The sequence below is a fragment of the Pyxicephalus adspersus genome, chromosome 6 (assembly GCF_032062135.1).
Source record: "Pyxicephalus adspersus chromosome 6, UCB_Pads_2.0, whole genome shotgun sequence".
Lineage (NCBI taxonomy): Eukaryota > Metazoa > Chordata > Amphibia > Anura > Pyxicephalidae > Pyxicephalus > Pyxicephalus adspersus.
This window is the reverse complement of record NC_092863.1, coordinates 15064327-15091575: the sequence shown is the minus strand read 5'-3', so window position 1 is coordinate 15091575 and position 27249 is coordinate 15064327. Positions and strand designations below refer to the sequence as shown.

Here is a 27249-nt window from a genome sequence, read left to right as displayed (position 1 = left end):
AAAGAGACATAGCAAAAGCAAAGGGGTGTATTGTGAGAGTATACAAACTACCAAAGTCAGCCAATAAAGCAGTCATGTCAAATTCAGGTGTTACAGAAAGATGGACGCAGCATGTTTATGATCAAAACAGTTACATGGGAAATACTAGCTACCCTGGAATTCATAGTATTTCAGCAGCTGGGTTACTAGAGCTCCTCCAAACTTTGGCTACAATGTCTTCATCAACAACTAAGACAAGTTTAAAGTTTATAAAACATAGGGATTATATTTAATAGTTGCATATCACCTGTAAAAAAGCAAGGATAAGCTTTTCCTTCAAAGGAAACCTGACTGAGAGAATTAGAGGTGGTCACTGCTGACAAACACCAAAGTTTTTTTTACTTTTTTATAAAGGGGCAGCATGCCAAGTGTATCTCTACCATTAGGCGCACATTAATAGCAATAAAACAGAGCTCTAACCTTTCCCGCTCTATCCAAACGTTTTTTCCTGGAATCTTTATCCTTCGTAAATTACTGATTTAGAATATTCCTGCAAAGAGATTTAAAGCAGAACCAAACCCAATCACTAGAATCTCAAATACATTTTAACATTTCCATGTAATCTCAAAAGTAATTTTGCAGCTTTCATTTTAAAAATAATTGATGATCCGGCTATGAAAGTCTTTGTTCAACCACTTAGCAAAAAATGCTTCTTCTACATTGTCACCTTATCACAAGAGCCCTTGATAAATCTACAATGGGCTTTACTGACACACATTGCTGGGAACGGAACCACCAATCACTAACACAAAGCCGAAGTAATCACACGCAGCCCATTCTGATAATAATGCATGGAGACTGGAAAAGGCTGAATGAGGCTGCAGGAGAGATGGAAAAAAGGTATAAAGAAAATAGGTGAACACAGTATTTTATTAAAAAAAATACATGGTAGCAGTTAATGATACACAGTGTTTAAACAGCCTAAATATCATCCAGGTAAAGCAGAAGTCAGTTTATTGAAGCTGACAGAGCTGTGCGTGTGTAGCTTCACATAATTCTGTGTCAGAGAGCAGTGCATGGGAGTTAAATCATCCGGACCCAGCCAAAAAGAGGGTGGAAGTCTATATCCAAAAGAATACAAGATGGAACTGACAGCAACAGAGTGGAGCAAACATAATTGGCAGTACATCCTCCATAATAAACACACATTATGGCTGAAAGATCTTAAAGGGACAAAACTAAGCATTCAGGTAATTGGTGGTTTAGAAAAACACTGCTTTAAGACTTTTTACATTTTATTGGCTGTAAGTTTGTTCCAGGTCAGTAACTAACACTGGGAAGTCCTGAAGCCAAACCTTTGAAAAAGCAGGTCAGTAATGACAATGTCAGAATTTTATGTATATTCCTTTAGTAATTAATATTAGAAACACTCCCCAGTACATATGGGATGCTTCATGAAAAAAGAGAAATAAACTTCTGGCTTATTTCAGCATCTGCCCACCATGTTGTTTGTATGGTTGAGGGAAAATGGCATAGGATTCCAAAAGAACCCAAAAGCCCATCCCAGGACAGTTAATAGTATTCAGCAAAAGGCAAATCCATTAGGTGCATTAGGAAGCTTGAAATGCATTTTACCAAACGAGCACAAAAATAAACTTACATATGTTCATCCATTTCCAACACGCACGTAATAAATGCACCGTTTAGTTTTTCTTTTTTAAACCTATCATGTTCTGTATTTCTAAACCACCAGTAACTTGAATGTAAAAAGACGTGTTTGCTTTAAAAGCCAGCAGAACATACTCGCCTTTAATTTTCTTCTGCACTACCCTTAGATCAAACCCAGTGCTTGTGGGTATAGCAGAACATGTAACATGTATTTGGCCTAGCGCTGCCACAAAGGGTTAGAGAGGAATCTTTGGCCTTTTGTAAGCAACAACTTGGAGTTTACAGACTTCCATTCTTGCTTCTGATGGCTTAATGAAGCAATGGTGAAGAAGGAAAAGAAAGGCAAGTATGTACTGATGGAAAGGATTACAATAAAGGAAACACATTGCAAAGTACCAGCTTACTTAAAAACTGCCAAGGGATGCATTGAATACAGTAGCCATTCTGTCCAACGGAGTAGCTAGAAGCCACTTTTAAATGAAACCTATCATGAAATAAATGTCAGTTGCTATTGACGGGCTTGTAAAAATGCTAACTGCCTTGGACATCTTGTTTGATTATTATTGGTGTCACATAACCAAAACATGTGGCAGCGAAGGCCACAACTATCAGACAAGTGATTTAAAGTTTTATAAGTAACGGATCGACATGAAAGCCAGGCACCAGCAATGTAATACAAGAGGTATACAATGGCTATTTACAGGCTCAAATCACAAAGCTAACAGGGCAGGATAAGGATCCATATTTTAAAATATTACCAGTAATTCTTAGCTCAGATTCCAATAAGATATGACAGTCATGTGACCAAAATAAAGATCCATATCCTTGGTTTGTGAATTAAGCCATATTTATTTCATGAAAGATTTCTTCTTGAAGAGACCCAAGAACATTGGTTTCCAATGACAGTAATAAATAAACGTAATATCACTGACATGTTTAGGCACATCGGCTACTTAGGATTTCTCTAGCATTGGTACCAATACCATAGCTTGCTTCTACTGTAGGTCTTTACTAATCCCAAAAGGTAGAGACTATTAAATTGATATCAATAGGAGCAAATATCCTCAAGCTATCCAAAAATACCTGATGACTGCTGGTCGTCTGTGTGTCGGATTGTACACATAATTATTCACATTTCATAGTGCCTTCCATTCACTGCTCTATGATCAGATAATGTGAAATTTCTGAACTTATAATTAGATTTATTTTAATCTTTACAGTGGCTAGTAGGCGAAGTTGAGCCCGCTAAAAACTGCGTCCAGCACTGAAACCACTTTTTGACACGTCAGCTATACACAACGGTAAACAAGACAATTTAAGGTGTGGGGAAGGTGCCTGAAAAGCCTGTTGAGAAAAGCTTTAAAAGCAAATTAAGAACATACAAAAAAAGTTATGCTAAGTTGAAAATCTGGAAAAAATATGAGCAAAATAAAGGAACACAATATTAAGAGAAATTAAAATGCATCCCAGAGTGTATAACACATCTTTAGCCCCCATACCGTACTGTCCAGGAGCAAAAACAAAAATAATAACAGTTGGGGGTCAGAGGGCAGCGGAAAGCTCACAGCCCTTTAAAGTCACATCTCCAAAGTCAACCAGAAGAGAGAAGAGGTGCAACAGTCGATAACTTCTCTCCATCCGGATAAGTTAAGGTTAAGGTTCTGGCAGGGAAATGCCTGCAAGGAGGGCAAGTTTATTATGCTCCCTGCTCCTCACAGGATACGGGAGACAGAAGGCTCAGTCTGGCCACATGGCAAAGGAGAGAAGGGTGGCAACACACACGACGTGGGGGAGGTTAGAAATCCTCCGCTCTCGTTCCATCCCCCACCAGTGTCTCTCATGCGATGAGGAAAAGACGAGAGTGGCTCCAAGACATTTAACCATAACAATCTGTAATCTGTATTAGGACTGCTTCAGGCGCTTGCGAGGAGGGCCCAGGAAAGGGCACTGGGCAGAGGCAAGGGAACGGTAGGCTTCTGCTACAAGGTGTGGGTGAGAAACAACCATGGATTTCCAGCCAGAAGTTTCCATGACATCAGAGGCATGGCTGTAAAGGGAGAAAAGGAATGTGAGAAAAAAGAGAGAGATAAGTTGAAGAACTGTTGACATTTAAAAATTTCTTTCTGTACAAACTGTAAATAAACTTAAAAAAAACAGGGTCTCTCTGGGCTCTGTACGGTAGCTGCAGGCACTGCAGAACAATTCATCCTCAAATCTCACAGCAAACGCAATTACATTTTCAGCACTCCAGCTTCCCTTTCCCAGCAGTGAGCTGGCAGCCTTCGGCTCTTTTAATCTCTACTAGCTGTAAACTTGAAGAATAATTTCTCCACACCACCTACCACTATAGAGATCAGTGGGGCTTTATTTTAAAGCCCATTTCTTGCTTGCTAACTAACCCCTGTACATCGTAAAGGAGGAGGTTGGAGATCCCACGAACACGCTGTATTCAGCAGAAATGCATCACTGTAAACTAAAAACTTTGCTGAGTGTTAAGGCAAAGTTGAAAAAATGCTGTTTGACCACAACACGGAATAAATTTGCAGACTATAATCCAGGAAAATGCACAACTGAAGCACATATGTCTACTGCTTTTCCAGCCAAAGAATTCTAGTGGTATACATAGTAAAGATCATTCTTCTATTCAATGGTTCAGCATTACTGCTCTCTTCACAGTGGACAGATGTGCCGATGCTCAATCAGCAGATTGAAGGTGAATAGGTGGCATAGGAAATTTGCAGAGCTGAAGCATGAAATAAAAGTGCTTTTCACGCTAAGCAGCAACAATTAAAATTTTGTTTTAGAACAATCAAATAAAACATGAGATAAAATGTAATTGGCTGCTCCAGATTAATTTACTATATTACACTTAATATCAACTTAGATGTACAATAAATGTCTTCATTCCGCTTATGGCACATGCACAAAATATTTAAAGGAAAAAGGAAAAATAAAATAGATGGTATATTCCCTTTAAGGGACACTCACTAGTTGATAAAGTCCACGGCTTGTGTTTTCAGCTGGTCCGCACTGTGTAAATCAGCCAAAATGAGGATCTCAGCAGCGTTCTCCACAGACAGATTGCTACACAAAGCTTCTTCACACATCACCTTCAGACGTTCCAGGGCGTACTGCAGAGAGAAGCAGAAGGTCTGGCTGAGAAAATATCCATTTCTTGATGGGTGCTGTTCTCTCAAGGTTAATGTATTCTGACTTATTTACATAGAACATTTGGTTATAATTAGCGCTGGATCAGGGCAACAGGTAATATCTGTATACAACCAATACATGAAAAGGAGTCCTGTGCTTTATCTTCGTACGTGGGCAAATGAAAAAAAAATAATGTTTGATTAGTCCCATGCATCATAGAGGGAAGGCCCCTAATAACTCTGGCTTTCACGTAAATTTAAAATATATAAGAGGTTTGTAAGCCTTTCTTCAAAAGGGTTTTTGATGCTTTTAGCAGAAAAAGTACAAATGTTGTGTTTTGCTTCTTATGCTCCTCCAGTTCCCTGTGCAAGACAACTGCAGTGATAGAAAACAGCTGTAAACAAGCTTTAATCCTGAGTAACAATACAAAAATGAATCAATAAAAGCCCACAGTGCAGTATTAGATATATTTGCTGGCAGTAAGTTAGGGATACAAGGTGGCATGCTTCAATAAAACACTGGGGACTGGCACTTTGTTGGCACTAACACAATGAGCTGAAGATCTTTTTTGGGTACAATATCTTTTCTTTTTTTTTTGAGCAGGGTTACCCTTGTTCTTTTTTATTTTTATAGCATTAGTGTGAGTTAAGGGAAGGGATTTGCAATAAACTTCACACGTTCTCAGCTGATCCGCACAAGAAAAATGTTTGTCTAGTTCAATTTAATCACTGTCTCTCCGAATATATCTCTACTTTATAGCGGGCACGCCACATCCCTGTGGCTTTCTTAAGACGGCTGAAAGTCTTTTCCTCAAAGAGCTGTAATTACTACAACTTTGTTGCATTATTGACATGGCAGCTAAACCTGTCTGTAGTTGAATTACATTGCCTTTTACGATCCCCCCTTGTATTTATAACACTGTGGCATCTTACCGGTGCATCAAAGGACTAACGGCTCGCACTTTATTGCTCTACGCCCTGAGATCAATCAACTACTTACTAAGAGAGATATAGACGCCAATAATATGCGCCAGGTAGACCACTTAACTACTGTATGTTATAGCCGCTTGTTTACTATATCAAAAGATCTTTAATGTGTACCTAAAATAAATAAGGCTTAAAATGCAGTGAAGGGGAGGAGGGGGAAGGCAGACACTGGCTCTTGGTGAAGAAAATTCATATCAAAAACTGAGGTTTGATGTAATCTAATGCTATTCTGACTGTGGACTAAACACACATGGCTCTTGCTGTCTATCCCTCAAACTCTTGCAACCAATGCTAAAAGTTAAAGCAATAATTCAAAATAGGGAAAGTAACGGCATTGATCTCTACAAATCTAATGCACCATATCCCCCGTCTCTAATTGGTAGCATGACCCCAGTCACTGACCATTTCCTTCTTTGTATTTATGTAGCCCCCCTGACCAACTCTAATTTTATCTTTAGAGGTTTCCTTTGCATAAATCAAAGCAGGAATCGTGTAGTTAAAGAAAGCCAAGATGGCAAGCTCCAGGTGCTATGTACATCACTGACCCTACAAATCATTCACTTATATGTTTACCCTCCAGGGAATATTCTATCACTCCTGATAGCAGGTGCAGCGATTGTGAGCTGCTATTACAGAGATCAGATGTAGTGCCACCTGCTGGTTAAAGGTGGTTCTGATTTGCTCAGAGTGTTTCTCAAACAGAGTTCCTCTAGAGCAGCGGTCGCCAACTGGCCAGAGCTGCAGACCATGTGCCCCGTATTGACCCAACTCGCCCACTATCCCATCGCAAGCTTGGACCTGCAATGCTAGGGTGAGCAGGTTCTGGTATTATGACATCACTATGGGGGGAGTTTCTTCCTCTTTGAGTGACACGCACCTCCCTGCGTATGCGTGGTCCGGATTCCATGCATTTAGCGGTCCGTAGGTACGAAAAGGTTGGCGACCACTGCTCTAAAAGTTGCCAGGGGTTCCTTAAGCAATTTGCACCTCTAGGGGTAACCACAGTCACCAATGATCTATTTGGGTATCTATAAAGGTAAAATTCTCTCACCAGACAACAATGTAGGAGACATTCTTCCTATTGAACACCAGGCTAATGTACTATTAACTGGGCATATTCATAAACATTGGCAGAGGTTCCCCGAGACCTAAAGGTTATTTCAAGCATTCCCCTATTTTAAAAGCTTGAAAATGGCTGCTCTAGAGCTTCTGAGAAATCAGACCCATATTTCCAAGCCACTTAGCAGGAGGACACAACAAGCAATCTCTACTGAGCCTCTCACAGCAAAAAAAAGAAAACCGAGAGTAAATTTGGTCATGATCTAAGCTCTGTGGAAAACATTTGCCTCAATTCGGTTCTAGGAACTGGCCAAAAAATTCTGGATTCCGTATGTGCCAAATCCGAACACTAATAAAGTTGGGTTTTTCTTGTCTCTGGAGAGTCCCTATAGCACCCTAACAAAAAAATGGAATGGAAAAACCACTTAATGTCTTAGGAACCTTGTACCAGCTTGGAGAGAAACCTGCAAATCCTTTTCGTTACAGTTTTGTGGGATTCCTCCATTTTCTTCATTTTCAGAATGTGAATGTAGTTACGTGTGATATGCTAAAGAAATACCAGTCCCCTTCAGAACTGTTCACAAATATACGCATGCAAAGTGATTGTGTGCTGTAATGTAAATATTTTAGTAAAATGAGTGATAGCACAAAGCATTGATAACCATCTCGGCTTTTTAACATGCTAACACTTCAGTCCCTCTCTAGTCCCTGAACATAATCCCCTTATTTATGTTTTCATTTCTATGCCCTTTTAAGAGCTACTGACCAAGTGCCTGAAAAATCTTTGGCAGTCCGGTATCAATTAAATGGTTTACACATTGTGACTATTAGCCAGCTTGAAAAATGTCAACGTACTTTGGGGTGGGAGGGAAAAAAATGAGCCTGATAAACATCATTTAAGCTTTGTCATCTTTACTTTGATCAGACTGACTCAATATATGGGAAAGAAACAGCAAGTTTAAGCAGTAAATCAAGCAATTAAACGGCGACAGATATCACTAACTGTACCCCTGGGGTTTTAGCCTAACAAACCAGCTGGGCTGTCAATCCCAAATGCTGAGATTTTGCAGGCAAAATAATGAGGTTAAAAAGAGAAACTTTTTTTTTTATAAGTGGCATTGACTTGAAATTAATTCAGCGGATAAAGCTTACTAAAAGACCTGCCAGATATATAGAACACAGTATTTTCCGCCAAATGTCCACTACTTTCAATATAAGGTCCCCATCAAGGACTATTTTTAAAGCCGCAGTACAATGTTTTGCAGTAAAGCATTATAAGAGGTGCGCTTTACTCCTTAGCCTAAAAGTCCCACCCACCAATAAACCCGCAATACACATTTTTATTGGGAACCTGCCATAAGTAAAATACAAAGAAAAAGAGAGAACTAAAACAGAAGTAAAAAGTTAAGATCTGGCTTTAGTATTATAGCCAGGCACACAGAAGTTTGGGATTAACAACACTTTGCTTTAATAACAGGATCAATTCACTAATGTAAGCAAAACCCACTAAAATCTGCAATGGCAGCCATTATTTTATGATTAAAATTTAGAGCCCAACTTATCTTTCTGCATCCTCTCAGTCTTATTTTTTTGGCTACCCTTTCCTGATGTCTTTCGGACATTTACATAAGGCACTGAGCACTGTTTTGGGCCTTTTATGATGCGATCACATTGATATTGTGGACACAGGGTGCACTGATCAGGAGGCAGGGCTATGACGTCCTGTACTCACAGTCTTGCCAGAGTCTCTGATTCTGGCTGTCATTCAACCCAGAAGACTGAAGACATCTAGTGGTGAAGAATTGGTATTGCCAGAGACTTCTCTTGGAAATGGAGATTACCAGAGCCAGAGCCCACGGGGCAATTTAAAACAATTGCATTTAATATTTAAATGTATTTTGGTGGAAAATGCTTAAATCTTGAATCACAAGAAAGCAAAAAACATTAGCTATGTCCTCTTCATTTTCATACACAGAACCCCGACAACATCTCTGCCAAATTTAATTACACATACCCATTATTGCTCATTAACAACATACCTTATCAGCTGCAGCCAGCAGATCGTCAGCCATCTTGTCTAGATTGGACGCTTTTCCGGTGTAAATGAAACACATCATTTCCTTGAAAACATCAGGCTCCACGTCCTTTATCTCCACACGATTCTAGGATTAGAAATGTGATACAGATCTAAAAACTCATTTTCATTATACCAAACGAAAATGACAAGTACTAAATCATGATATAGGCGGCTAGCTTTCTTCTTGGTAATAATAAAGAATCTGATTGCTGTGCTGAAAGATTTACAAATGGCAAAAACAGAATTAAAAAAAAAGGACACTAGTAAAAAAAAAGGGGGGGGGGAATAAAAGATACCATCATCTTATAATGAGCCAAACCCCCATTATCTGCCGAGGGGAATAAAAATGACACAGCCTATGAAGTTCCACAAACTACAATCTTTAGGAGTTATTTGGGTGCCAATTTATTGCGACTCAATCATTACCAAAACCTTGTTATTACAGGCCAGGTAAAGCCTTTATTATTGTATGGCAGTCAGGCTGTATAGTAAAAGTTATGCTCTTCTTTTCATGTATTGGTCAATATATGTCCTGCAGCAAGGGTTAAATTACCCCCATGCTAGTAGCACCCTAAGGAGTCACGTCTTCTGCATGCACACCCCAGGAAAAGCCCAGGTCTCCAGTGGTATGACACTTGCCGTGCAGTAGCGCACCAGTGGCAGGGTTAATTGGAGTAGAAATCAGGAAGAGTTTTAAATCACTAGAGACCTGGGCCACAGCTTGTGTAAGAGCAGCAATCCGAACCATCAGTGTAGTGCTAGCAGGGTACTGAAATCCCAGTAAAAAGAAATTTCAGTAAAAAGAAATTTCACTTTTCCCTGTTCCGTCATGGACACCGCCATCCTATACCTTCTCCACCATCCATCTCCACCACAGTCAGCATCTTGACTGACCAGGCCTTGGATGATGTATCTCCCATACAGATGAATGGGAGTTATAAAAGCCCTGCAACCGAAAGCTGGGATATGCCAGGTATCCGGCAGCTCAGCGAATCTGACAGCTAAAGAGGATGATCATGATATTGCAGGATGGACATCGCCTGTCTTTTCTGTAATAAAGCCCTGCCTCAGAACCACAAGGTATATAAATTATTGTATATATACCCAGTCTGCATTATAATAAGAATTGTGGGGCTTTAACTGGGCAATTCAAGTAAAAATAACATTGATTCTTTTAAAGTGAACATTTAAAAAAGAAAAACCATACTGTACCTTTTTACTTTCTTCCATTTCATGCTCAAACATTGCACTAAATACTGGGGACCGAGCTAAAAGGAAGAAAAAAAAGAACTCAGTGATCTCATTCTCATCATCATCCATTACACATTGAATTCACTGACTAAGCTAATTAACATAGGTGCAGTTCTACTTGGCCAACTGTGTCTATGTATATCTATATTAGGAAAACAGAAGGCTGATGCTTTGCTCGGAGCCAAATAGATGATTCTTATTAGGTGTCCATGTGAAGCCAGACTGAGCGTTTTCATTGGCTGCCATCCAAGGCTGCTAAATTACTGGTTCGTTTGTTTGAATTCACAGCCATCAGATAACTGGCGACTCTCCCTTTCATCACCCACAGCACCGGTGCAGGTTTACAAGTTGGCTGGGTGCAGTTTAGGCAGCTCGGGGCCCTTCACTGATGAGAAGATACAGCTATCCGCTGACACGGCAATATTTACTCCAGGCCTAGTGCCATATATAAAAAGCAGGTTGAACCATGGAAAGTGTCATCTTTGCTTGAAGAACAAGTTAACCTTAAAACAAAAGAACATTTATCCATGATGCCCCCTTCCCCTGACCTAACCTATCCCCATAGATAGAAAACTTATACAGATACTGCTGCTTGGCTATGCTGTCCTGGTCATGTCGGTGCATTTGTACCACACAGATTTCTACGGGGCTGGGTTGCAAGGTTGGATAAAAGTCCCATACAAGTCTTTGAGGCTGTAATTTGCAACTTTGGACCAAAGAATGGGTAGGTGGTATTATCAGGACAGAGGAAAGAGGACTGTCATAACTTTAAAGATCAATGACCAGGCTCTCCTAAACGCAATCTTTGAATATATTAAAGCAGGACTCAACCCGTCCTAAAACACCACTACTTCTTTTGGTAAAGTATATTCAGCCATCAGGATGACGGAACTCCAGCGCAGAAGTTTGTTCAGTCCCTGCCCGGGCGGAGGGAGCCGGGATTGCTGGGAATACTGGCACCAAAGACATCTCAGATTTGTGCCAGCGATCAGGAGGGATTACTGCAGAAGGGACATCGCCTGGCTCTTTATGTAAAAATGATATTGTATTCTTAAAAACTGGAACTTTAGTTTCATAGATGCTTTACATGCTCCGGCACTCCAAAGTAATTAGTGTGCAATTCACGTTTCCAAAGCATGCCAGGTATTTTAAACGTGTAGTAAATTTTTTTTAATGCAGCCATATGGCCGCAGTGAGGCAGCTGATTTATAAACAGGGCCCTAAGTGTGCATGCAGGCATCAGGGTTGCTACAATAGGATTACGCGTTACTAAACCTTCACACAACACAATAATATTTGGTTCCCTCACTGAAAGCAATGCACTCCCTGTGTGGCTGCAATCACAGGTCAACAGCTGCTAGGAGACACAGAAATTACACCGAACCATGGCGAGATTCACCCAGTGGCAAATCTACGCAGGACTAGAAGAGCAAGCCAGCGGCGATGTACCAGGGTATTAAAAAAAACATTTCTGCAAGTCAATATATTTAGCAGCTGAAAATACAAGACATTTCCTGTAACAGCCGGGGAACCACAGCCCATTCTGCATAAAGATATCAACGTAAAAAAGGCAAAACATGAACAGTTACTAATATTTATTACATGTATTATTATGTATAGATATGTATCAGATATATCTAAACACATAGGACTGGTATATCAATTCTGAATACTGCAAGTCACTACCGCACATCTCAATATACACCCAGTAGGGTAAAGTGGATCTATAGGTCATATTATTCTATCCAACAAGAAGTCAAACAGGTTCTCTTTAAAGAGCCACCCATTCATTGCAAGCCTGACATTAACTTTCTGCTGCCATATGGCAACTCACAAGTGGGCACAACATTTATCCAAACTCCATAATTGTTTAGTATTCCTTCCCAGAAGAGGAGGCTGTTATTATAGTCTCATAGCGGAAGGATGTCTCCAAACTAATGCCCGTGGTTTAGGAATGGGATGGACAACACTCTCATATAGGTGTGATGGTCATGTGATCACAAACTTTGCCTATGTGGTGTCAGCTGCTTCCGTACATCTGAGCTGAGTAAATTCTGTTTAGAGCAAGAGTATTTCCTCTAAACGGTTTCCACAGCCTTACTGGATTTAATATTAGGAATTGAATATTTAATGCCGTATAATGTAAGGATGGCGTTAGCTACATTCCTCTCACTTGTTGGATCACANGTCAGGTATTAGCAATTTATTTGTCAGCTGTGGAATCCTGAACATGAACTTGGAATTTCCCCAGAGCAAAAATAATCCCTGGCTCTGTGTAGTGTAAGTCCAGTCTTGTCGGTAAACAAGGGTGCAGTCTTCTTCTAACAGGTCCTCCGAGTGCGGGAAATAACCCCGAACCGGGACTGGTTTATCACAGCCAAGTATCCCTTTGTATTTTTAATATTGTTCTGTAAATGCTGCCTTTAAAGTACCTACCCAGGGAAGTTATAAATACTTGAAACCAGGAGGAACCTTGAAATAACTTTCCAGACTTCAGGGAACTCCTTCCATAATTACTATGCACACAGCTCACTGTACATAGGCATGGTGACCATGGGAAGAATGTCTCTTATATTGCTGGACATTGGGACGAATGTCACCATTAAAGATATCCAACAAAGATCATTGGTGTCACTTAAACCCACCCAAGAGGCACAAAATACTCATTGCTCATGGAACCTAGAGCAACCTCTGGAGGAACCCTGGTTAGGAAACCTTGCAGCAATTACAAATCAAATCTAATTGGCCCAAATAGTCACCTAAATCTGCAGGCATTCTTCTTATATGTTCATTACCTGCTAATAAGGACATTTCTAATGGGTGAAGTCCTCACAAATCCTAAAGACTCAGGGTGCGGTAATTTTACAACCGGGTGGAAATAATCCTATTTGGTAGGAGGTCTGAATTGCAATGCTGGATCCAGAGGGGGGCGCGTGATGGCAGGGAGTAATTTTTGTCTAGAAATGAGCTTTATCTATGGTTTTGTACATAGTTTCTTTATCATGCTAGGAAAGGGCCAGGCGATTGGTCACATGATTTCAGTAAAGAGGAGAACCAACAAATCTGTCCTTGGATTGTACCCTTCCAGATATGACATAAACATCCACCTGGGCCCTCAGACATTTAGTTAGTAGGAAAGGGAGCTCGGAGTAACATTTTCTTTATGAGAGTTAGTTTTTCATCCCTTCAATTATTTATGTATCCATCCCAGCAAGGCTGTTAACATAGCTTCATGTCATAAGTATAGTTCCTCTTAAACAAGCATTTAGCAAGCTTCAGAAGGCATGTAGCAACCTCCAGGAGACTAATGAGCTCGCTGAATGCTAAATGCCTTGCTGAAAATGATGCTCAGACAACTAGCATTTGGAAATGAAGCTGGAAATATTCCTGTATTACTTAAAGCAGAACTCCAGCCTGCAGCTATCCACTTTGAATAAATCCATGTCCATTGTACAGCTTACTAACCTTATTTTATAAATTATCCAGGAAAAGTGGAGTCATGAGACGTCCATGAATATTGTCATCCAGTTATGTATTTACTAGTGGGAGGATTTAGGTCAAGCAAGCAAATCAATGCAATTGTGCCCACTGTAACAATGATTGGCATTCTGCAGACATCATGCCTATGCTATAACATACATACTGTTCTACCTATTCAAAATATGCAGAAAAGGGGGGACTTAATTGGCACATAATCAAGTAACTTGATTTTATATATGTGCCAATAAAGTCCCCTTTTTTCTGCATATTTTGAATTGCTACAACCCTGTGGGGATATGGCAGGCAATTATTGAAATATTGAACTAAGCAGGTGATCAACTCATCATATCAATTTCAATAACTTTCTACAGTACAACCTGGACGAACAAGATGCTGTGTGCTCCATGTGTTTACAGGCCAGATCAGATGCCCAGCATAGGACAATACTCTGAGCAACGAGGGCAGCATAACCCAACCGTGACCAATGCAAGGGGGCATGTTCCATGGCAAACTATTTTACTACAGATAAACCAGATGGCTCCATGGATAAATGTAGAATTGTGATTAATGCTACCTGAAGTCGGGGGGAAAGACTATTGTGGTCTGTGGATCTGGAGGGAGGTTGGGCATCATACAACAGAAGCGTGCCTGATGCCATGCCTTTCATAACTATAAAGCAGCACAGTTTCCCACCAAGCATCATAGGCAAAGTATTTGGGAAAGAAGAGGTCAGTCTTGTTTTAACTCCAAGGTTTTTTTCTTTTTTTTAAGCATATACATTGCCAGCGTTTGAATGTCCCGTTTGGTAAGATTGTGGCGATTACCCTCATATTCTGTTCCGTGGACAATATTGTTCCTCATCAAAGGGAGCAAAGAACATAAAAAAGGAAGAATACATTTCTTTATATTTTCTTTGTATGAAGGAGCTGTAATCAGGACAGGAATTGTGCCAAGGCTTTACCAAGATGTGAGCAGGAAAAGTGCCAGGAGATTGGTGGCATTGGTGGTTAACCTGACAAAGCGTGGTATCCTATTCTCGGTCTGCACAAATCCATGTCCTATAATAACCCTTCCCAGAAAATCTCGTCCTGGCAATAGAATCTGGTAATCTGGCAGCAGTAAAGGACGGTGGGAGGAGAGAGAGCTTTGCAGTATCACGTCAGGGGGTCAGAAAAATGACAACTATAATATCCAAAGGATAAAAAGGTGTCATAGTCAGGAAAATACCAACAAAGAGACCAGGCAGGCAGCCAGACTTGGCTAACAGGTAACAAAACTAAGTGTTCTAAAGTTCCCAGAGTTTTTTGCCAGCATTTTCCAAACAATTTGGTTGCCAATTTGTGTTCCTTTGCACCAGATCCATGTCACTGGATGCACTCCCTTGTTAGGTTGTATGTGAATTGCTCTTTGCCAGTGCACATAAAAGCCACTGCCTAATTATTATTTATTTTGGGTGACAGACTCAGGATTCTTCTGAAGTCCCAGAGATCCGTATTCCTCTGCATATCTGTATTTATTAACATGAGAGGAAGCTGACATTTCGGCTCCATCGCCAAGGCAAAGTTATGTAACATCTACAGACTCAATAAAACAAGGCCGCTGGGAAAACCTGCCAGAAAAACCTGTGGAACGCTTTCAAGTATTACCAAGAAATAACAAGAAGCTGAAGATGCAAAGACGAATGCTGCAGTCAATAGCAATTTCCAGCAAATCCCCTTCAGAGACAACACACTAAGGATCCTTTTTATGAAGTCCTGATGTGAAGTACACCTTATACCCAACAAAGGGAGAAAATTATTCATCTTTATGAAGGAGGCCAAGTGGGACTGGCAACACCAGCAACACCTCTGCTCCGCTTTGGGAATTCTGATAGAACGTGCTGTGAAAAACCAAAGGAACCAAAAGCCAAAGGAAAAATTACTACAAGCCAGGGTTTAAAGTCTATCCAGCCACAACATAAAAATAGCAGTGAATGGGTTACAAGCTCTGCAAGTCTTAATAATGTCCAGGGCACAGTTCTTGGGATGATTGGTCTGGTGAAAGAATCTCTAACCTTCCATGTGAATGTTTGTGTATGGTTCCCTATGTACTGCTCCTCACGTCTGGTCACCATGTTTATCCAAACAATAATCCTACAATATCTGCCCCCTTGTCCATGGACCGCCCCCATACCAGCCTTCTGAGCCTCCTTTAAGGCGGGGACCTGGGGATTTAAGCTCTTGCACAGACGTGGTAACGAATGGAATGCCCATTTGCCAGCTTAGGCCCACACATGCACCCAGCAGGCCAAATATCCCTATGAATGATTCCCAAATATGCACCATAAGTCACCAGATCTGCTGATCTTGTGAAGTTTGAGGCTGCTCAGTCTTGAGACACCTTGAGCAGGATGCAAAGCTACATAGGAAATTATATTTAATGATAGGTTACTTGCTCTGTGCTTTTATTAGAGGCTGGATGGCTCTTGATTCATAGCTGGGAAGAGGGGCAGGGCACAATGAGAAACCCTGAACGATTTGGGGGATTTGTTTGTGAAGTTTGAGGATGAATTGCTCCACACAACATGCAGCTTGAATGTCCAGTATCATAGTTCACTTTCCATCTCTAACATTTATGGACACTTATTAATCCCAATTTAGTCCTGCCCGGTTATATTCTAGATCACTGTTTCTTAACTTTTTAACCCCCCAAAATGATTGCCAGGTCTTGCGGAACTGCTGCTAAAACCAATGCTAGGGTGTTATTTGGAAAATGTTCCCATTACAGTATTAGTCTGAATGACACCCTTAAAGATAACTAAAATGAAGTATGGTGTCACGTTACTGGTTCTGCCAATGCGATAAGCTTGCTAACTGTGATCACAGAAGTCCAGAACTGGGGACACAGAGATGTGTTGTTAAAAAATAAATATCAATCAATCAATGGGTGGAGTGCCCTTTTAAATTACCTTTTAAAAGTGCCCTTTTTAAAGTTCCTAACAGTAGCGATAATTTTAATGCACGTTATCCATCCTATGCCGCTGGTATCTGCCTGGCATAATATGCTAATTAGGCGCTTGCCCACATTTCACTCTAATTTGTTCAATAAAACGGCTGTGGCGCCAGCTGCAAATTGCTAGCTATTTCGATGAAAATTATATTTTTATGTCGAAAAGGACTAATACACAGGTGCACCGTAATAAACTGTGGAGGAAAAAAATTAAACTTGTTCTTTAGGCTAAAAAACACAATTCATTGACAACAAAGTGTTAGAGGATTACTGCAGCTAAAGACAAATCTCCATTACCCACACTGCAACCCCAATGCAACCCCACTCCATTGAAGCGGGTATTGCAATTACAGACCTCCGATGTATACCATGACACAACTTGGCTTCCCTGTAATGCTCAGAAAACTCATGCAATGGCCCTATCTGTGCTCACACCAAAAAATGGTCAGGGAGCTGCTTTGAAGGGTAACTCAGGTTTGTGTGGATGCTGGAAAACTGAATCACAGGCGTCCAAAAATCTTTAAGCAGAACTTAAGACTGGACACCGAGTATAGCTTACATTTGCCTTGCCAGCCATTTCTTTCCCTTCAGTTTGTGCATAGGATCTGTACAGTAAATCCAGGTCAATCTCCCTCCCTGCCTTACAGGACATGTGACAGCCATTGCAATCCAAGCCTCCTTTAATCCAGAAGAGAAGGTTATGGCACCACAAGTAACAAAGCAGAACAGCTAGGAAACCATTCTACAACTCAGGACATGTATGTAGTCCCAGAGCCGGTATAAGTCACTGATGTGTGCACAGAAGATAGGTTAAAGTTAAGTCCTTGCCATGGTCACATGACCCAGATCTTGGCGACACATCAGGTATACTAAAAGCAGCAAAGCCAGCAGAGAATTAGGGGGGCTGTCTCTTTAAGTACCCTCAGATTCCCCACTGAAATGACCTAACACATAACGACGTGAAGTCTTTCTCACTCATTTACAGCTCTCCTGCCAGCAGAGAAGGTAGTGAGAAGAGCGCTAAACAGGGTCAAATTGTAGGTTATAAACCTACCAAAGTCTCTAAGGAGCAAGTACCAATTTTGTGCTTGAATGGCCGGCGCACATGTGTACAATATTCTGCTCTGGGCTAAACACAGGACAGGATTTCATGATCAGATTTGCTTGATCACACGACTTGGATAATTTTAATCGATGATCTGTCCCGGTCCTTACTGATTGGACGGCTTGGAATCAATTGAAAATTGCTTTGTTAGCACAAGCCTAAGCTTTCTTTATTCTATTATGATCTATTCCTTCCCCTATACTAAATCTGCTTTCTCGACCAATCAACTCTTTTACTATAGTATAGTAAAAGCACATAAAATGTAATGACTCTAGTTTATGTATAAAGCAAGGGTTTGCATTTATCGTTAATGCAAATCTCCACGCCTCCCACCACACACGCCTGCACAACAATCCACACCTTCCTATTGTAAGCCTATAATTTATTGCTTGCCATAAACAATTGCTGACAGTCGTATATTTTACACCGCCAATTTAAAAGCGCTTCGCTCTGGATCCTAAGCCCTGCTGGCACTTCCATTTCATCTAACGATTTTAGTACCTTTAAAACTGAGGAATTAGTTAGCACTGAAAAGATTTAATTGAAAGGATATCAGCTGCCAGCCTATCAAACGTAAGGCAGGGTGACACGAGGCAAAGCATTGTGGGAGTCGGCTCGGGAACAAGTCACACTTTGTAGTCAAAACAATTGTGCTTGATGAAGACTAATTGGTCACAATAACGTCTCAGAGAGGATTTGTGCTAAAATATTATCTAATATTTATGCTGAAGTAAAATTGTTAAACATGTTGAAGCACTTTGAAGAAGAGACAACACAATATCAATTAAATCAAATTGAACTTTTAAATCTTGACGTTTTATTTCTGCTGTCAGTGGACACATTGGAGAGATTGCTTCATGTAAGGACCACAGCAGGAGGAATCTAAAGACCTTTCTCTCGCCTGGGAGGGGACAGAAAGCATTACTGCTGCAGTTTCACATTCACTCTGTGATTGGAGGGTGAAATGAGAAGCTGCACTCCTGACTGGCTCCCTGTGCCACTTCCACAAACTTTGTACTGTATACTAAAGGTAATACAGAATGATAGATCACACGCTAAGATTACAATGGATGCATGCTTGCTCCAGGCCAGTGATGTAATAGGCTCATGAAAATGAATCCCAATATACACACGGTAAATAAAGTGACCAGACAGTAACAAGAAAACAACACAATCACCTGCCATTATATCAGTTTAAACAGCCAAATAGGAACCCTTTAAAGGCAATCACAGTGTTGTCCATAGCAACCACACGCTGACTTTTCCCATATAGCTAGCAAAGCAACAGCTGGAACCCAATTTGTTGCCATGGACATCATAGACATCATTCTTCCCTCTGGCTTAATCAATCGGCAGCAATGTATTAAGGAAAAGGAAAGACAATTGTATCTTGTGCTGACAGATGTCCCCAGGAATCTTGCATGCCAAAGAAGGTACATGTAGCACAAAATAGACTCAACAATTTCCATAATGTATATATGTGGAGCTTAAGCCAACTGCTACAGCAATGACAGTATTTTCTTCTGACGTTGATTCTAATATAGAGTTTTTCAAGAAAAGAATACCAGCAGATTCATTTAAACTGTGTTAAAGGGTCGGTCCACCCCAAAATGATGTATATTATTATTATTGTGAGCTGCAAAACCTAAATCTAGTCAAAAATGCTCATCCCCCTCTTTCTGCATTCCTTATCACAAACTTTCCCTGTACTTATCCAACACCACCAGCTGCCCCCAGGCAAGTAATGATTTGTAGGGGGTCTATGCTGTTAATACATACTGAGGTAATCTTTCAATTAAACAATTGTTTCCACATTCTGATTCACATGACTGACTTCTGATTCCTTTTTTCCTTAAACAGACGAGTTGACAGGTTATGCAACTGTGACCAAGGTGCAAGGTAATCTTTTGTTGTAAAGGCAATCAAATGTGAAAAAATCTCTTGGATTTTTATTCTTCTTCTTCTTAATATTATCTCTGCACACAAAGCCCACCTAAAGAGCTAAGCAACATTAACCGTTTCCCATGCTGGTGTTTCTTAAACTTGCTGCACACCCATAAAAGATGCTGATGCATGCAAAGCCCTTGTGGAAACTTGTTTCTATCAGGATACACAAGAATCCAAACTCATTTGATATATTCCAGGAAGTTTGGTTATTGTTCACTAATTGTCTTTTCTCAATGATGTCACTCAGTCTGACCAGTAAAACAAGCAATGCTTGAAAACTGATGGCGATTTGCCCACTGGCTCTACATTACAACAATGTTACATGTGGAAGACAAAACTCTCAAAATGTACTGACCTGCAAGGATGGCTTTGTGTGCTTTAAACTCCTGCCCGGCAACACATAGACAGCAGTCAGTGAAACGAGAGTTCTCCCATAATCCCCCAAGTTCATCAGCAAGACGACATTCCGGTACTTTCACCATGTTCATGGTGTTCTGTCCAGAAATATTAACAGAATCTTGAACAACGCTGACCTAGGGAGAAGAAAAGATGGTAATGTAAAGATGTAGCTTGGGTACAGTAATGCTAGAAGTGTGCTGTTGGTATATGTTGCGTTATTAAAAAAGAATACTTTTGGTGGCAAGTAAAAACACAGGTCCTATCACGCATTAACCTAAAATACATCCATAGTACAAGAACAGGAAAGCAAACTGTGAGGGTGAGAAGTCTATAAGTATAATAGGTTTAGAATAGAGAACTGGGGGTGAAGGCGTTGGTGAATGTCACCGATGTACAGTAAAAGGTTTTTAGGTTGGAGAACCACAGTAATGGGTGGGAGTACTCAGTACTCAATGGTCAATATACCCATCTGAGGTAGGCTTGTGGGGTAAGTAGTTTAGAGGAAGGATGCAAATGTATCTCATGTCTAGCAGTCTAGAAGTATGCAAATTATGGTGACAAAAAAGGAAGCCAAACCATTGTGTATATGCAGTAAGGTAAAAAAAAAAAAAAAAGTGATTCATCACTGCAATGAAAACTAACAAGGGAGCCAAACTGTGTATAGCTTTCTTTTACAGGTAGTCCCCGGGTTAAGGAAATCCAACATACAGACGTCTCCTAGATTCGAACGGGGCTTCCCTGCTTGCAGGACAGAGGCTTGACAGGGGGAAGGGGGGGGTTTGCATGACTTGTAGAAGAAATCTTTTGTAAACACAGCTGAGGTTGTGGCTGATCTCAGGGGGGTGACCTATTTGTGCAGACTCAGCAGTTGTTTCTTTTTGCATATCAAAGCACAGCTTGCTCCAGAAGTTATTGAATGTCTAGGCTCCATAAAGATTTTTTTTTTTTTGCTTTGTTTGTGATTAACGCACAGTGAGGATTTTACACATTAACTGACACCATGCTGCCTAACTACATTTAATAAAATAATGTACCTGTTCCGACTTACATACAAATTCAACTTAAGAACAAACCTACAGTCCCTATATCGTATGTAACCAGGGGACTACCTAAAAATAAATGTTTTTCTGTCAGTACCTACCTCACAGAAGAGGGTCAGCTTATCATCTGGAAGCAAACCATTGGCCTCATCTAGCAGGAAATCCCTGCGAATAAATTTCTTAAAACCCCAGTCTTTTCCTTGAACAAATCGATAGGCCCGCTGGCTCTCTAAAAAAAGAAGACATGTTTATTAGAGTAAAGGCTGCAAAAGAAAGAATAATCTCATTGGCAGAGACTTAACAAGCTGGCAAACCACTTACCCATCGCCTTAGTTTCTTCACCCTTGGCATTAAGAATGGAGAATTTGAATTTAGCGCGCACCTCGCTTTTTGGACAGCTGACCAGCAGCAGGTAGAGAGACAAATAGTCCTTGCTCTCTTCATCTAGTCCTTTAGGATTTACACGGAGGCACCTGCATGTAAAAAGAAAAGTTAACATTTGGGTAAAATGAGAGGACAAAATGTATTCTCAAATACTGAAAATTACACTGCAGACCTTAGTCAGTAATAAACATAATGTTCTGTAGGAGTAGACAGACAACAATTTATTTTTTGGCACCAAGTTGTCCTTAGTGACCATGGAAACAGTTTGACTGGACAGTACAATCAGATCCGAAAGACCTTAAGCACTAAGGCCCTGATTTGTTAAAGCTCTCCAGGGCTGGAGAGGATAAACTTTCATGAGTAAAGCTGGGTGATCCAGCAAACCTGGAATTAATTTTTTCAAAGTAATTTGCTAGCAAATGTTTTGAATCATGGAGAAGATCTATTTCAGGTTTGCTGGATCACCCAGCTTCACTGATGAAAGTGTATCCTCTGCAGCCTTGGAGACCTTTAATAAATCAGACCCAAAGTCAGAGAAAATTAAGCTGCAAGAGTTTTTACATTCCCTTACAAAAATTAACATGTATCTATAGTCAAAAATAAACATCATCTATAGGAGGAGGGTCTCTAAATTACTTTACCTGGCATCATGTTTTTTTATTAAACATCTCATTAAGTACCTAAGAATACTTTAGCATGCTTCCCTAGAAGCCCTGCAGAATTTTTTTATTCAGTGGCTTCATACCCCGCTCTCCCATAATTAGGGATCCATAAGGTGCAGCTCAGTGTACATTGCAGAGGGTTACCAGGCAAGAAGTTGAGAAAACTTATGTTTGTATTTAAGCTTAAAGTTTCACTTTAAGCATAGTCGAGTGGCTTTAGTCACAGAAAAACCCCAACCCCAACCCCACCCTCTGAAACATTAAAACACTCCACAGTGGCACTGACGGGCTGTAAAGTGAATTTAGAGCTGCAGCACTCCTACCTGGAAGATATTCAGACAGAAAGAAATACCATCCTGCACCATGACTGTCCCTTTCTATGACATGTATACAAGGGCCATGGATGGAAGCTTCAGGAGTAATTTGTTGCTATAACAGCAGAAAAATGAAGGAGTACTATATCTATATGTGAAGTTTCTGCACATGTAAAATCAGCAGCCTGACTTTAAATCTGCTTTAAGGAGGCTCAAAGAAGCAGTTTGGTTTCAGAAGAAACTTCAACTGGGGATTTTTCAGAATTGGAGAAGTGACTGCCTCCTATTTCTCTCTTTGTCTCAGGTTAGAGGAAGGTCCCCTACTGATCCTGGATGTCACAGGGACAGAAAAATGAAGAGAAATCCAAATGACTAGACATTGGGGGAAAGTATTCTAACAGTAACACGTGTCAGAAGAGGAATTTCCTCTTTCTTTCTGACATCTCTGGAACAGGAAGTGAATGAACTCTTCCTGATGTCCAATCAGAATGTTATATGTACGTATGGTATATTTGATTTCAATGAAAGCTAACAGCTGACTAGATCTGATAGGGTAGACAGGTTTTCTTTGTTTCTGTTTTCTTAATAGGTCTCAATATAGTGAATATTTTCCATATAGTAAATATCCATATTCAAATGGGAAAACATATGTTAGGTCAATGCAAAGTTTGCTGCACCAATTAGACATTTAATTAGCTAAATTGAGTTTCACATTAAAATCAAGTGAAAAAACTAGAATGAAATCAATTGATTTTGACCACAAAGTCAGGAAATGCCATTCAGTTTCTCGATCGAGCACCAGCAGGAATGGCAGGCGACTGACAGCCGCATGGCTTTGTAATACATCAATATTCCCCATCTGATCTGCAATTCAATATTGTTGGCCAGATTGAGCACACATAGAGCATGGAGGCTGAATCTCACAGTCCAGGCATTGATAATCCAACTGTCCCTTGCTGATGACATTAAATCTGCACAGCCCCAAGCTGAAAAGTGAAGATTTCCACTCACCATTTGAGTTTATCGTTGGCTCCCGATGAGAAAGTGGAGCTTTTGATCACCTCCCCCATTTCCTCTCGGCAAAAACTGAAGTTATTGATAGTCCACATGTAGGAAAACTTTACAACTTTTATCTGTCGGGGCATAAACAAATAAAAACGTTATCTGTAAGCCCATCGGAAAAACCATTGCTGACAAATCAAGATATTGTATGACACCTTGGGGTAATAACTAAAGACGGTTACCTGAGTGTAACACCAGCTTTCAGCCACAGGGCCAGTGGACATCTCAGCCGGGGGAGGGGGACTTGGTACTCGAGACATCGCCAGTTTGATGGATTTGGTGAGGCAGAGAAAAGAGCCCTGGCGGGCCTTCTCCTGTTACAAGGACAAAAAGTAAAGATCAGCACCAGGGAGCTTATAAACCTCATTCAAAGCACTTTATCAAAATCAGTAATAGACTCACAGTGTGCAAAACCAGCAAACCTATCAGGCATTTTAAACCTTTAAAGGCAACCAATACTGAGAAATATACAGAGGACATCGATTCTGCTTCTAAAAATGTTTGTTGTCACACTGGTGCAGTGGTATCTATACTTCCATAATGACGGAGAACGAAGTGGAGCCAATGGATCAATCAGGAACCTGGTGTATATATAGCAATGAGTTTGCATACTTCCTCAGTACAGGGTAAAGTCCTGTTAAAGGTTCCCATTATTACCCATTTTAGCCAGCACACTTGTATGTGCCAATCTGAATCTGTTCTCTTATTTCTAAGAGTTTATCAATACTTCAGAACTAATCCTGCCCCAAGAGCTAAGCACCAACTACCGTCTGCAACCCTCAGGGGTCAAAAAGTCCACACTCATTAAATAGTGGCTGAGACCTAACTTCAAGTCAAGAAACTAATGTCATTCAGCTAAACTTGTATTCCACCAAAACTTTTTTTTTGTGTGGGCTCTAATAACTACCGGTAGTTCCAGGCACCATCCAAGAACCATATGAAGACAAAAGAATGCCAATCCAGGTATTACCTTAAGTGAAATGACAACCAATTTTTGGTTTCTATGGGAAATCAAACCTGCATTATTATCAATGGGGGTTTTCAACATCCGGGATATAAGAACCTTCCCTTTAGAACTGCCCCCAAGAAGCCACGAGACCACTTCAGAACCGTCCCCGAGAAACCCCAATGGCCTCTTCAGAACTGTCCCAAAAAGACCCAAGGGCCTCCTCAGAACCGCCCCGAAAAGACCCAAGGGCCTCCTCAGAACCGCCCCGAAAAGACCCAAGGGCCTCCTCAGAACCGCGAACCGCCCCGAAAAGACCCAAGGGCCTCCTCAGAACCGCCCCGAAAAGACCCAAGGGCCTCCTCAGAACCGCCCCGAAAAGACCCAAGGGCCTCTTCAGAACCGTTCCAGAAAAGCCCCAAGGCCTCTTAAGAACCGTCCTCAAGAAGCCTCGAGGCCTCTTCAAAACTATCCCCCAGAAACCCCGAGGCCTCCTCAGAACCATCTCCGAGAAGCCCCAAGGCATCTTCAGAACTGTCCCGAGAAGCCCTGAGGCATCTTTAAAACCGCCCCCAAGTAAACCTGGAGGCCTCCACAGATCCGTCCCCGAGGCCTCTTCAGAACCACCCCCAGAAAACCCTGAGGCCTCCACATATCCCCCAAAGAAGTCCCAGTGCTTTTTTCAAATCTCCACCAAGAAGCCCTCAGTTGTGGTGTGAAACTGCCAGCTATCAGAAACAAAATGTCTTTTAATAGTTGCCAAGTAGAAATTGGCATAGTTCTGGCTTGGAAAACCCCAGGCCCATTTATCTCATGATTATATGAGACCATCTGACATTAAACAGAGTGGACCAAACTTTTGTGACTATGGGTGCCCATCAAGATATCAATCCCTCAATCTTTTTTACGGTACTTTTTAAATCTCAAACACAGTAAGACATTTACCTACCCAACAATCCAATAAGAAATGCACAAGAGTCGTTCGTTCAGCAGAATGACGGGTAGATAGGATTCCAAAATTGACCTTCAGTATCTGTGTGAACAAGAAAAGAAAAGTATTCACAAGAGTTTACTCCACATTTAGTCGGGTTAGTTCTGTATAACAAAGGTGATAAAATGTAGAGTGACTACAAACAGCAACCATTAAACTTCCACACATTACTGATGGGTTTCCAATAAGTTGTTAGAGATAACACCACCCAATTCCATCAGTCTGAAGTGACACAATGCTTCTGCAGACTATACAATGGGATTAGGTGACCCCTTTCTGTATTATACACAATAGCAGAGGTCACTATGTAAAATTCCATGACCATAAAGGAGAACAAAACAACAAGGAAAGCATTGGCTTACAAGTGATAGAAATCAGTGGTGCCTAATACTAAATATATATATATTGCCGGTTGGCAGCTGTGCTTTGCATTTCTTTGAAAGCAGCCAATCCTTTTAAGATCCTTTTGCTGCATCGCAAGTTTGATTGTATTCGTACAAACGACGTAAGGCAGCGTTTGTCAGCAACATCTACGCTAACATGTCATGTGGCCGGCTCCTCTGCAAATTTGTGTAAAGGTATAAACAATTTTCACAGCAATTAAGTGTCACTAGCAAGGGAAAATATGTGGAAGTCGATCAGAAACATTTAATAACTGATCCCTTATACGCCGGCTTTCCAGCTGCCCTGTGAACATGGTAGCAGAGATCTCAAAACTTTTAATTAAATAAGAAACAAATGAAAACACAACTCCAACCAAAACAACATCTGATCATGTGATCACCTGCCAATGGCAGATCATCCCATGCACTCTATATAAACAGAGGCATATGCAATAAAAGGGAATTGAGATGTTTAATATTATCATTACAGATTTACCCCCAGAATAGAAAATGTGTAACTCTTTATTCACAAATCTAAATAGAAAACACAAGAGATCGCACACTATACATCAATAGAAATATAACTATAGGGGATTTCATCACGTCAATGATCAAATCTGTTGCTGCGTATGGATCGCAATATGACCGAATCCCCAGCATTGGGGGAAAATAAAAGAAACGATCGGTCTGGTACGCAATAAGGACAAATCTTGTTCGGATATCAATATATAAAATATTGCCGGACACACAAACAAACACAAATACACAGACACAAACTCACACACTATACCTTTGTTTTGAGTGATTACAGAATAGTGATCACCCCAAAACCACAGCAAGTATCATTCCAAGTCCTAATCAGCTGTCAGTTCCTGGTTCGTGGCCCCTCCCCCTTAGGCTCCCAGGGGCCCCCTTATTACCTCTGCTCGGTTGCCACCAGCCCCCACTAGGGCTTTGGCCTTTTTTGTTACCCCTGGGCGCCACACAGTCAGTTCACAAAGTGGCACCCTATGGAGGTGCTTCTAGGTAAGCCTCTCACTATCTTACAAGCCAGAAACCCTGCAGAGCCTCTGCACGCATGCGCCACACACAGGCGGCAGGACGCATGCGTAGTTGGCCATGGACGCCACGCACGCGTACTACCAACTACTGGCAAAAGGGAAAGGTCTGCGCGTGCGCAATGTGAAACCCTCTCTACCTACTCACCGGTTGCCTTAAAACTTGATTTCGGCTCTCGTACGGTGATTATACCGGGTTAGCGGACCGGCCACCGGCAGAGAAATAACCGTGTAGGGCTCTCATTTTTCAGAAGCGAACCGCTATCCTAGTACACCTTGGAACGTGACGGCAACCCGTGACGTGAGGCGCCGTGATGCGC

The 27249-nt window shown here is 41.0% G+C and overlaps 1 protein-coding gene across 2 annotated transcripts; it reads right to left on the bottom strand.

Moving 5' to 3' along the window:
• Positions 1-891: 891 nt before the first annotated feature.
• SPOP (speckle type BTB/POZ protein) lies at positions 892-27249 on the bottom strand. 2 transcript variants are annotated; one of them, XM_072414737.1, is made up of 11 exons: positions 27078-27249; positions 25447-25530; positions 23734-23865; positions 23501-23622; positions 21451-21602; positions 21231-21358; positions 20046-20223; positions 10132-10187; positions 8882-9004; positions 4636-4778; positions 892-3694 (listed from the first exon to the last, which is right to left on the bottom strand). In XM_072414737.1, exons 3-11 carry the CDS (start codon positions 23809-23811, stop codon positions 3550-3552), a joined length of 1125 nt encoding a protein of 374 aa, XP_072270838.1. In that variant the 5' UTR covers positions 23812-23865; positions 25447-25530; positions 27078-27249; the 3' UTR covers positions 892-3549. The 2 variants fall into 2 exon arrangements, with proteins under 2 accessions (XP_072270838.1, XP_072270836.1); XM_072414735.1 differs by lacking the exon at positions 27078-27249 and adding an exon at positions 26662-26967.

Bases quoted from the DNA above. Each gene is read 5' to 3' on its own strand.
- SPOP (XM_072414737.1), bottom strand. From the start codon at position 23,811: ATGTCTCGAGTACCAAGTCCCCCTCCCCCGGCTGAGATGTCCACTGGC. The intron at 21,603-23,500 runs GTGAGTGGAAAT...TTTTACATGCAG, and splicing joins GCCAACGATAAACTCAAATG to GTGCCTCCGTGTAAATCCTA. The intron at 21,359-21,450 runs GTAAGTGGTTTG...TTCTTTTTTTAG, and splicing joins TGAAGAAACTAAGGCGATGG to AGAGCCAGCGGGCCTATCGA.